This window comes from Trichechus manatus, unplaced genomic scaffold, assembly GCF_000243295.1.
Source record: "Trichechus manatus latirostris isolate Lorelei unplaced genomic scaffold, TriManLat1.0 scaffold00097, whole genome shotgun sequence".
In the NCBI taxonomy this organism is placed as follows: domain Eukaryota; kingdom Metazoa; phylum Chordata; class Mammalia; order Sirenia; family Trichechidae; genus Trichechus; species Trichechus manatus.
In genome coordinates this window covers 10158182-10170257 of record NW_004444033.1, presented here as the reverse complement: position 1 = coordinate 10170257, position 12076 = coordinate 10158182, and the positions used below count along the sequence as shown (strand labels likewise).

The window sequence follows — 12076 nt, the reverse complement described above, 5'->3', positions numbered from 1 at the left end:
CTTCAGACAGGGATTGGACTGGACTGTGGGACATAAAGTGATACTCATGAGGAGTGTGCCTCTTAGCTCAAGTAGATACAAGAGACTAAACAGGCAGCTTCTGTCCCAAGGTGAGATGGGAAGGCAGAGAGGGTTAGGAGCTGGTTGAATGGACATGGGGAATCAGGGGTGGAAATGAGGAGTATGGGGAGAGCAGTTAGGGTCACATAACAATGTATGTCTAAATTTTTGTATGGAAGACTATACTGAAATATAAACTTTATTTAAACTACAACAATAAAAAAAATTTTTTAAATCAAACAACATATTTCATTGGGCAAAGCTGCTGCAAAATACCTCTTTAAAGTTTTAAAAAGCAAAACTGTCACTTTGAGGACTAAGGTGCACCTGACCCAAGCCATGGTATTTTCAGTTGCCTCATATGCAGCCGAAAGCTGGACAATGAATAAGGAAGACCGAAGATTTGATGCATTTGAATCATGGTGTTGGTGAAGAATATTGAAAATATCATGGACTGCCAGAACAAACAAATCTGTCTAGGAAGAAGTACAGCCAGAATGCTTCTTAGAAGCAAGGATGGGGAGACTTCGTCTCAAGTACTTTGGACATGTTATTAGGAGGGACCGGTCACTGGAGAAGGACATCATGCTTGGTAAAGTAGAGGGTCAGCGAAAAAAAGGAAGACCCTCAAGGAGGTGGATTGACACAGTGGCTGCAACAGTGGGCTCAAACATAGCAAGGATTGTGAGGACGGCACAGGATTGGGCAGTGTTTTGTTCTGTTGTACATAGGGTCACGATGAGTCAGAACTGACTGGACAGCACCTAACAACAACAATCTTTATGGGAGGCCTGTTGCACAGTGGTTAAGCAATTGGATGCTAACAGAAAGGTTGGCAGTTTGAACCCACCAACCGCTCTGTGGGAGAAAGACGTGACAATCTGCTTCCATAAAGGTTACGGCCTTGGAAACCCTATGGGGCAGTTCTGCTCAGTCGTATAGGGTCACTGAGTCATGATCAACTCGGCGGCAATGGGTTTAATCTGTATGGAAGCAGATTGCCAGGTCTTTTTCCCACAGTCGCTGGGTGGGTTCAAACCGCCAACCTTTAGGTTAGCAGCCAAGTGCTTAACTGTTTGTGCCAACAGGGTGCCTTATATACAGTTTATCGATATCAATTTTGATTACTTTGATGCCTTTTTTAACTTAATTCATGATTCCTTGTGGGGCTCTGTAGAGTTGCAGCTGTCAAATAAGTGAGTTCAAGATAATGTTTATCATGTCTAGATATTGTTACTGTTATATCTACCCCTTAGCTCTGCTGTGTGTCTTCCTAAGGCATATTGAGCTTATTACTCCAGAATGCCATGTGGAAACCCACCCTTTTCTGATCACTGACCTGGTTCTTTACCCTCCAGCCAGTATCCGGCCGCAGAGGTGGTCAACTTCGGCACCTGGTTCCTCTTCAGCTTCCCCATCTCCCTCATCATGCTGGTGGTCAGCTGGTTCTGGATGCATTGGCTGTTCCTGGGCTGCAAGTGAGTTCCAGGGCCCAGCAGCAGGCAGCTGAGGCTCTGCTGTAGATGCACGGGCCATGGAGGACTCTCCTTCAGGGGGCACTGCAGAGCAACCACAGAGGTGACGGGGAGCACGCAGTGAACCAAGCCCTCTGTTCTCGTCACGATAGCCTCGTACATGAACTCAGCTCTTCACCGCAAGCTCTGCAGTGAATTGATCTCCATTCCAACTCATTGGTTAGAGGGCCTCTCAGGTTTCTAAAAAGTCTAAATTGGAGAGTGTTTAATGCTTTCAAAATATATAGAGCAATTCCAACTAACTTCTAAAGACATGACTCCAAGCAGAAGTAGCCTTAAGCTTAATTTTTATAGACACAAGTGGTTTACACATAGTAGTTTGTATGGAATATGTTCACATCTCTCAAAGTAAATTAGGCATTCTGCTAGAAATATTCCTAATATTAATCTACTTGATAAGCTTTCTATCAGTTTACTCCAAATTTGATCAGTTTCAAACACATAAAGGGAAGATATGTATGATGCTTTGTCAGTGGTCCATGGACCTCAACACTCCAGTTGGTCAAGGAATGTTCTGTGGCTGATGTTTTACTGAGACTGTCATCAAATCAATGGTGGCTGTACACATCTATAACTCCAGTGTTGCTCATAAAAAACTAACATCCACTTTTGCCCTAGACAAGCCTTGTCTCTAGACAAACACAGGCACACATATACATGTGTGTGTGCAACACACAAATATGTAAACATCTACACACATATACCACATCACACTGGTTTTTATTATGGACACAAAGACAAGTATATATAAACAACCCCATATACGTACACTTGCAAAAATCCATAAGACGTTAACTTCACGTTGATAACCAACCAGTTACCATCAACTCTGACTCAGCGTGCTCCCATGTGTGTCAAGAGTAGAACTGTGCTTCATGGGGTTTTCAATGGCTGCTTTTTCAGAAGTAGATTGTGCCAGGCCTTTCTTCCAAGGCACCTCTGGGTGGACTCACACTGCCAAACTTTGCTGAGTGCATTAACTGTTTGCACCACCCAGGGACTCACACTGATACAGCAGAGATTTCCCCAGGTGGGCATACACAAGAGACAAGGGAGAAGGTTGATGCGAGGCTGTGAAACTTGGCCGATGAAAGGTGTATAAAGTTGGGGGACAGAGCGGCAGAGGGTGTGCATGAAGAGGAGAAAAGTGATCCCAGCAAGCAGGGAGTTTAGCGTTTGCTTTGTGGTTGATCTCCTCCAAGCCACAGAAGCTTGTTTTTTTTTTTTCTTGTGCTTATTCTCCCTTCTCAGTTTTAAAGAGACTTGCTCTCTGAGCAAGAAGAAGAAGACCAAAAGGGAAGAGTTGTCAGAGAAGAGGATCCAAGAGGAGTATGAAAAGCTGGGCGACATCAGGTAAAATCAGCCGTTGGCCTTCTCTCGTCCTCCGGGGGCGAGCACGTGGCAGGTAGAGTGAGCACAGATGCAGCCTTGTTCTTGCTGGTCTCAGGTGGGGGTAGTTTTCCACAACCATGAATCCAGCCATTTAGAAGATGCCGTTGAATGCCAAAGTCAAGCTGGCCTGGATGTCAGGTGGCCGCCCTTCCCTTTCTCTGGGTTCTGAGTCCAAGGTATGGCCTTTGTGTGTGGGTGGAATGTTGTACATAGGGGCAGCTTTTCCACCGACTTGGAACATGCTGCATTCCTTTCAAAAGTCAAAGACTCCCCACATTCCTCAGAATGGGCCCCCACCATGGTCCAGTGGTCAGTCCTAGTGAGAGAGGGGACTTTGTATTATTTTTAGGGCAAAGCCAGCATTAAATACTGACTTAAAGATAGAAAGTCAAGAAATTACTAACCAACCCTCTGCCATTTGTATTAGCTTGTCCATAGTGACCCAGCATCCTATCCAGTGGTAGTTCTCCTTTTCTGGAAATTGGTGGAGTCCCTGGGTAGTGAAAATGGTTAAGGCCCTCAGCCACTAACCAAAAGGTTGGAGGTTTGAGTCCACCCATAGGCACCTCAGTAGAAAGGCCTGGTTATGTACTTCAAAAAAATCAGCCATTGAAAGCCCTGTGGAGCACAGTTCTACTCTGACACACATGGGGTCACTATAAGTCAGAATCAACTTGACAGCCACTGGTTATTGGCTTTATGATGGCAATCGGCATGTGCAACTTTGTCTTGGCAAAAGGGTTCAGGTATCAACTGTATTTTTTTTTTAACTTTCATTTATAAAATACACGTTCACTGTAGGAAATTTTGACAACTATAGAAAAGTACAAAAAAAAATTGACGTTTACTACTTGTGTCGCTGGTATCCCAGTGTTACCTGCGAATACTGTGCACTTCCTTTCCACAGTTTTTTGTGCACAATTAGATGCATTTTGGTAAAATTCAGTCCATACTGAATATAGTTTTATATCTTGCCTTTTTCACTTAACATTAAAAATAAAACCAAACCCACTGCCGTCGAGTCGATTCCAACTCATAGCAACCCTACAGAACAGAGTAGAACTGCCCCATAGGGTTTCCAAGGAGCAGCTGGTGGATTCGAACTGCCGACCTTTTAGTTAGCAGCCGAACTTTTAACCACTGTGCCACCAGGGCTCCCACTTAGCATTATACAGTTATTATTTTCTCATGTCATTAACTCTTCTTTGTAAACATGATTATTAATGGGTGCGTCTCGTTTTAACGTATAGCTATATACAAAAATATACTCGATGTCGTGGAGCGTCATTGGATGTTTAGGTTGTTTCATTTTTTCATAAGTAATGCATCTGTGTGCATTTCTGGTTATGTTCCTTGGATGAAGGGAATGCACGTTCTGCAGGCTCCTGATGCCTGTCTTCAGATCCCTCATGAAGGTCACGCCAAGCCCGGTGTTGGCAGGCACCCATCTCATGCACTCTCCTTGCGTCCTAGGCTGTATTTTATTTGATAAGTTTACAGTACTGTGTTAGCCTTCCCTACCCACCTACATTTCTCCAGTGAGCACGACTACTTTAGTATTTTTCTGGCATTATCGCAGCCCTCTTCTCAGTTCATTCTCAGTCATTCACAATGGTTTGAGCAGGAATGGCACGTCGTGTCTCCAGTATCAGGGACCCCAAGGGATAGGAGCACCCAGAAGCAAAATGGGAAGCGAAAAGGAACTTCCCAGTCCTAGAGGGGTCTTTCTGTTTCATTTGATAGCTACCCTGAGATGGTGACTGGGTTTTTCTTCATCCTGATGACGGTGCTGTGGTTCACGAGGGAACCTGGCTTTGTCCCGGGCTGGGATTCCTTCTTTGAGAAGTAAGTAATGTCATCTCTTCCTCAAGAACAAGCCCCTCACCCAAGCTCTTCTGAAGCATAACTAGGGTATGGCCAGTAATGCACCCACCCTGGACACGTGGCGCCACTGAGCAGCTCCTATTAACCCAGCATGTCCAGCGGTGTGTCTACAGAAAATGGCGCCCGTGGCAAGCACTGACATTGTGCCCCTTTCCAAACATCTGACACCCCTCTTCTAGATAGCTTTACCATGATATCAGCTCAAATATACAAGTCAAGCTTGTTAATCTTAATTTTACACATTACCGTGCTTGAGGAAGGACGTTGGGCTGTACCAGGTTAGTAGAAACTGCTCAGTGGCGCCACACACCCAGGGCTGGTACAATACCCTAGATACGCCACTGTCAGGCAGTAGCCACCGGTGTCCCTTCATAGACTCCTGGGGTAGACATGAAGCCAGGAGACGTTATGGTCCTTGGGATGGTCACTTTTCTTAGGGAAGCTGCAGTCTTTGGAGAAAGGGGGCAGTGGTGGCTCAATGGTAGAATTCTCACCTCTCATGCAGAAGACTCAGGTTTGATTCCCTGCCAGGGCACCTCATGCATGGCCATGACCCATCTGTCATTGGAGGCTTGTGTGTTGCTGTGATGCTGAATAGGTTTCAGCAGAGCTTCCAGACTAAGACAGACTAGGAAGAAAGACCTAGTGATCTACTTACAAAAATCAGCCAGTGAAAACCCTATGGATCGCAACGGTCAGATCTGCAGGCGATCATGGGGATGGTGCAGGACCAGGCAGTGTTTTGTTCCATTGTGCATGGGCCGCCATGAGTCACGGGCCGACTGGCCGACAGCTAACAACCAATCCACGTTAGCTGGACCCTGCCTCTGGACATTAACCATTGCCCCATTCAATCCACCGTGGGGGAGTGTGGTGGCAACTGGCCAGAGGAAGTGTCACCTCTACACTAAGTCCTAAAAAGGGGCGTTGTCTTCAGACTGTCCATCCTGAGACACCTGTTCCTCCATTTACCTGCTACCAGGGAGGCTCCTGACCCTCCTCCTCCAGCCACGCTTGTCTCTTTGCTAGGAAAGGCTACCGCACCGACGCCACGGTCTCTGTCTTCCTCGGCTTCCTGCTTTTCCTGATTCCAGCCAAGAAGCCGTGCTTCGGAAAGAAGGATGACGGTGAGGGAAGGTTCATGGGGACGCTGGGGCTGGCTCAGGTCGAAGGATTCCCAGATCAAGGTCTCTGAAGGACCCTCACTCACCGAGGCCCTTCAGACCCCCACCCCCAGTAGCAGAGCAGCTCCCCTCCCCCATGGTCCAGCCCGTCCCTTGGGCCCTTGCCTCGCAAGTCTCGCCCGTGGGGTGTCACTGGCTCTGCATCTCTGTCCGCCTGTGAGCAGGAGAGCCTCGTGAGCCCTCACTGGGGACGGAGCCCATCATCACATGGAAGGACTTCCAGAAGACCATGCCCTGGGAGATCGTCATCCTGGTGGGAGGGGGCTACGCCCTGGCCTCAGGCAGCAAGGTACCGCTTGTGTTCTCTTTCTGTGGGCCAAATCTTTTCCAGCAGCTTCACCCACTAAGTCTTCATAGCTCCGAGAGGGAGGAGGCAAAGAAGCTGAGGGGGGAGAGGTGAATGTTCACCAGAGGACTAGGGAGGGAGCAGCCGAGACAGGATGGATGTCTGCCCCACCCAGCCAACTGCTCTTGCTCCCTGACTTTGTCCAGTCAGCAAGGTTTAATGTGGTACCAAAGGGAAACAGTGCAGGGCTCTGGTGCTGTGCCAACCGCTAACTGGTGCAAGTCCACACATACTGGGTTTGCAGCTCGTGGTCAGTCCTGAGGACAGAGAAAGAAAAGCTCTGCCAGGTGAACTGGCTGCCAACAGAGAAATCCGGAGGACTCTGGTCCTCGGTTGTCTGTGACTTGCCATGAGGCAGCCAGGTTGCCGTAGAGCCCAATGAGCTTCTGGTGAATTTGGAAAAGAGGAGACAACGTAGCCTGCTGACGATGTAGTAAAGGTTGTCTTTAATAGTAAAACATGAGTAGCTTGAGGAATCCTAACATAAATGTCTCACCTTGCTTCCTGCCCCTACTCCCCATTGCTGTATGGAATTTGTGGTCTCTAGGATACCGTAAGGGAGCCCTGGTGGTACAGTGGTTAAAGCACTTGGCTGCTAACCAAGAGGTCAGCGGTTGAAACCCACCAGCTGCTCCTCGGGAGAAAGATGTGGCAGTCTGCTTCCATAAAGATTTACAGCCTTAGAAACCCTATAGCGCAGTTCTACTCTGTCCTTCAGGGTCGCTATGAGTTGGAATCAACTCGACGGCAGTGGGTTTGGTTTTTGGTTTAGGATACCGTAGAAAAAGTCAGAGCATATCAACCATAGAAGGCAGACAAGGAGGGAAGGAGAGAGGGAGAATGCATATCCCATCCTGGGGTTTTTAGTTCAAAAACTCAACGGCGCACTCATTTTTAGAGGTGGGGTCAGCCTTCACCATTGGTGAATGAACATCTTCCAACCAAGTGAATTATTCCAGATGAGAATAACCATTCATTCGAGTGGATGTGTATAAGGGTTTGGAAATGGCAATACACCTTCATGCCTTGCGTTGTCAAAAACCACTGGCAGATGGTGGATCCCAGTGTCAGCCATGATGAGATCTGAAGCTAAAACAGGTGGAGGCCGAACAGCTGACTGCTCATAGGTCAGGGAGATTGACTTACTTTCTTGCTCCTTCATTACTCATGTAAATCTTCCAGTGTTCAGCCCTGCCCGCTCATGCCCCCCAAAAAACTACGGGAAAGATTACTATTCGAAGATGCTGATACATTTCTCTTTCTCAGGTAATAAGAGAAATGGATTTCAAAAGCAGAGTTAAGGATGACACATGGCGGTCTGGGAGAGGGCACAGGGCATGTTGGTTCAACGCGCAGAGGCTGGGGAAGAGTGATGAGATGGAGGTGGGGGGCCGATCGCCTTATGGACCCCACCCCCCAGGCCTCATGCCAACGTCCTAGGAAGGACCGCTGCAGTCAGGGTGGATGGGTCCCCACGCCCGTGACAGCGCCTGACTAGGAACCCTCAGCCTAGGTGCCTACAGGATTGGATGTTGTACAATCCTAGGGAAGAATGTTCTGGGCTGCAGGCACGACCTCATCATAAAGAGCAGGGAGGGCTCTGGCTTAGTCGGCGGAAGACAGGGAGACAAGTCAGACGGCCCCTGAGGCCTGAGAATTCCTTCCTCATCACGGCCTGGCCTTCTCCTCCTGCAGAGCTCTGGCCTCTCCACGTGGATTGGGCACCAGATGCTGTCCCTGAGCAGCCTCCCTCCGTGGGCAGTCACCCTGCTGGCGTGCATCTTGGTGTCTATCATCACCGAGTTTGTGAGCAACCCGGCCACCATCACCATCTTCCTGCCCATCCTGTGCAGCCTGGTGAGCAGGCGGGCCCCCTGGGGTCCAGGTGGTGCTGGGCTGCAGGCAGGTCCCAGAGCAGCTTCTGCGCCTGCCCCCTCCTAGGCCACTGCCCCCGCCTTCACGATCGGTGTTCAAACCATGGTTTGAAAAATGAAGTTTTTCAAATAGCAACTGGTAAATAAACAGATAAAGTAATTCACCATAGCAAGAGTTCTGGAAACTCTTTTCCTAGAGACTAGGATTGGTTTAAAAAAAAAAAAAAAAAAAACCCAGTGCCATCGAGTCAATTCCAACTCATAGCTACCCTGTAGGACAGAGTAGAACTGCCCCATAGGGTTTCCAAGGAGCCACTGGTGGATTCGAACTGCCGACCTCTTGGTTAGCAGCCGAGCTCTTAACCACTGTGCCACCAGGGCTCCAGGACTGGTTTAGGTTAGGGGTAGTCTAAATCAATCCATCCCCAGCAAAGGTTCCAGAGGGCTCCCCTGGGCACAAAAGATACAAAAGAGCGGACAAAATAACCTTAAAACCCCGGGGTCCCAATTCCCCACAATCAGCCTCCACCTTTCCCTCCAGAGATAAGACCCTACAGGGGAGCTAAAGAGGTGGCCTCAAGAAATGGAGGCCAGATGCTCCCTGAAACACACACGGCTGCAAAGCCCGAGATCACAGCTGCCACCGTCATCATCACCTGCACCCAATTTCACTGTCCAGGGGGTTCTGAGAATTGGGAGCAAGACCAGCCTTGTCCCACAGCCTCAGACAGATTTGCTATTATTGGGAAAGGGGCGGGAACAACTGCCGGATCTTGTGTGGCTAAGCCACCCCAAAGTAATACACCTGACCCCACACTGCCCCTTCCCCACTCTAGGAATGAAGGCTTCTCCCCAACCCTCACCCAACAAAACCGCATCCTCCCGCTCCATCTAACCCCAGACTTCCCTGTTCCCCGGCAGTCTCTGCCCAGTGCTCAGACGTCTCCAGCATCTCCCTCCCATTGTCTTGGTGTAAGCGTGGGCGCTCAGTTAAAACTTGACAAGCCAGACTGTGGGTTCCAGCCCTACAAGCAATTATCTTACCGAGAAGAAAACCTTAGCTCTGCGCCCCAGTGGGGAGGGATCCCTGCTTCCATCAGTGCAGCTGATGCATGGGATTTTTGTTTGGAGAAAGGATTTCTCAGCTGGAGAATAAAGTTTGAAAACCACTTCCATAGACCAGCACCCAGAAATTAAACACCCCGTCTAGGAGGTAACTCAGAGCTCACGCCCCCATGGGAGTGAGCGCTCAGCATCAACCCACCGGGGCCACCGTGCGGGCAGGGACCCAATGACCCCAGCGTGAGGGTGCAGTGAGGCCCACCCACGCCCAGGCATCACTGAAGCGTGCACATGGTGTGAGCTCGGGGACTGAAGGCCCCCCGAGTCGGACCTCAGCCTGACGTCTGTGCGTTCTCTCTCCCCGCAGTCCGAAACGCTGCGCATTAACCCGCTCTACACCCTGATCCCCGTCACCATGTGCATCTCCTTTGCAGTGATGTTGCCCGTGGGCAACCCCCCCAACGCCATCGTCTTCAGCTACGGGCACTGCCAGATCAAAGACATGGTGAGTGGAAGACATGGTGAGTGGCGGACGCTCACTTTCTTCTGGCCCAGCCCGCGCGAGCACAGGCGCGGTGCCCCAGCCTTCTCCTCAAGTCGGTTCTTTTCTAGCACTGCCTCTGGTTTGTCAGCACTCCGTCTAGTGTGGCAGAAGGAACAAACTGTCAGTAAAAGGGTTTTTGATCTCTCCTTGTTCTTAGTTAACATCAAATGGATTCCTACTTATGGCCACCCCATGTGTGCAGAGTAGAACTTCTGCACAGGGTTTTCAAGGCTGTGACCTTTTGGAAGCAGACTGCCAGGCCTGGCTTCTGAGGCGCCTCTGGGTGGGTTTGAACCACCAGCCTTTCAGCTGGTAATCAAGCGCTTAACTGTCTGCTCCACCCAGGCGGCCAGTTTGTCCTTACGCACCACGAATGTGCTCTCCTCAGCCCTTATCTGAAGAAGCTATGGGCTGTTGTTGTTGGGTGTCGTCGAGTCGATTCTGACTCATAGCGACCCCCTGTGACACAGCGGAACTGCCCCCACAGGGTTGTCTAGACTGCAGTCTTTACAGGATCAGATTGCTAGGTCTTTCTACCATGGACCACTAGGTGAGTTCGAACCGAAAACTTTTGGTTAGCAACCAAGAGCTTAACAGTTGTACCACCAGAAAAAAAAAAAACCAAACCTGTTGCCATCGAGCCAATTTCCAGCTCATAGCAACTCTATAGGACAGAGTAGAACTGCCCCATAGGGTTTCCAAGGAGTGGCTGGTGGATTTGAACTGCCGACCTGTTCGTTAGCAGCTGTAGCTCTTAACCACTGCACCACCAGGGCTCCTTTAAAGTTTGGGTACATGGATAGATAAGATGAGGACAGAGCAGGGTATAGCCCAGTTCCAGAAGGCGTGAGCTTGCAGGAGTCTCTGCCTCAGTTTCTCCAATGGACCAGTGAGGATAAAGTATGAGAAGTTGTATAAACTTAGGGTGAGGGACCAGTCCCCGGGGAAGGACATCATGCTTGGTAAAGTAGAGGGTCAGCAAAAAAGAGGCAGACCCTCAAGGAGATGGATTGACCCAGTGACTGCCAACAGTGGGCTCAAACATAGCAACCATTGTGCAGGACTGGGCAAAGTTTCCCAGTTATCATGGGGTCGCTGTGAGTCAGAGCCGACTTGACTGCACCTAACAACAACAGGGTGAAAACAGGATCCTTCTGTTTAGCTCTGCCCCAAGGAAGAACCCCGAGGCAACAATGGCAGAAGGAAGCCTCCAGAGCTCCTTTCTGTTTTCACTGGGCTCACAAAGAGTGGCTTTGAGGAGACATTTTGCATTGATTTGAGTGTTGGCTACGTCCACTCTCCACTCCTCAATCTATACTCACCGCAGTGCTTCCTAATAGCCAAGGCCGATGGGGGTGGGGGAGGATGGAAAGCACTGATACCAATTACTGGGGCTCACGGGGGAGGGGAGGCAGAAAGCACTGATACCAGTTACTGGGGCCTGCCTGAAATAGGGCCCGTCCACCCTTGCTGGGGGTCTGAAACATTATGTTCATTAGGGTCCAAACTCATCCTCAGCTGTCTTGTAAATGTCCAGCGGAGGAAGGGAAGAACGAGCTTGAGGCCGGTCGCAGATACTCAGACCCTGTCACCATTCAAACGCTCAACTAAGGCATCTGGTATACTCCAGGGAAAGGACGTCTCGTTAGACCCCTCTCCCCTCATATCTTGCTGCATAACCCTCAATCTGCTCATACCACGCTCGGCCCAGCCCTCTTCTGCCCCAGGCCTTTCACATGGAAATCAAATGACCAGGGACAGGATATTTTCAGAGGCACCAGATGACAAAAAGTGAGCCGGTCCTGGATTCTGTTCCCAGCTTCAGTTTCCTCATCTGCTCAGTGAGGAGGTTCACACTCTATGTGGTCCCTTGAAGGACCTTCATTTAGCTCCTTGAGATCCTGCCCCCTCTCACTTGCTAGGAGACATGGTGGCCCTCCATCTCCACACCAAAGGCGCAGGGAGCCAGTTGATGAACAAGTCCAGGGCTTGGGCCATAAAGCAGGAGACAGAGGACAAGTCTAGTCATTTGCTTGGAACAACGTCCTCACATCCATTTTTCCCTTGCAACGTTCCGAGTCATGCCAGCCAATGGGTTTGCTTTGGCTGCAGGCCATGTGCCTGTGGCTGCTGGTAGCACGCCGCTGGGCTTACTGTGCATAGTCCTCCGTGGGGCCCTGGCTCTGCCCTGCGTC

General features: G+C 49.7%; 1 protein-coding gene across 1 annotated transcript in view; it reads left to right on the top strand.

Annotated features, from left to right (window-relative positions):
* The window catches only part of SLC13A4 (solute carrier family 13 member 4), a 45220-nt gene that overhangs the window by 31554 nt on the left and 1590 nt on the right, over window positions 1–12076 (top strand). Inside the window, exons 8-14 of the mRNA XM_023737150.1 lie at window positions 1419–1538; window positions 2847–2948; window positions 4731–4832; window positions 5901–5998; window positions 6220–6344; window positions 8097–8258; window positions 9705–10001. Coding sequence (XP_023592918.1) covers window positions 1419–1538; window positions 2847–2948; window positions 4731–4832; window positions 5901–5998; window positions 6220–6344; window positions 8097–8258; window positions 9705–10001 — 1006 coding nt within the window. The remainder of the gene's footprint in view (window positions 1–1418; window positions 1539–2846; window positions 2949–4730; window positions 4833–5900; window positions 5999–6219; window positions 6345–8096; window positions 8259–9704; window positions 10002–12076) is intronic.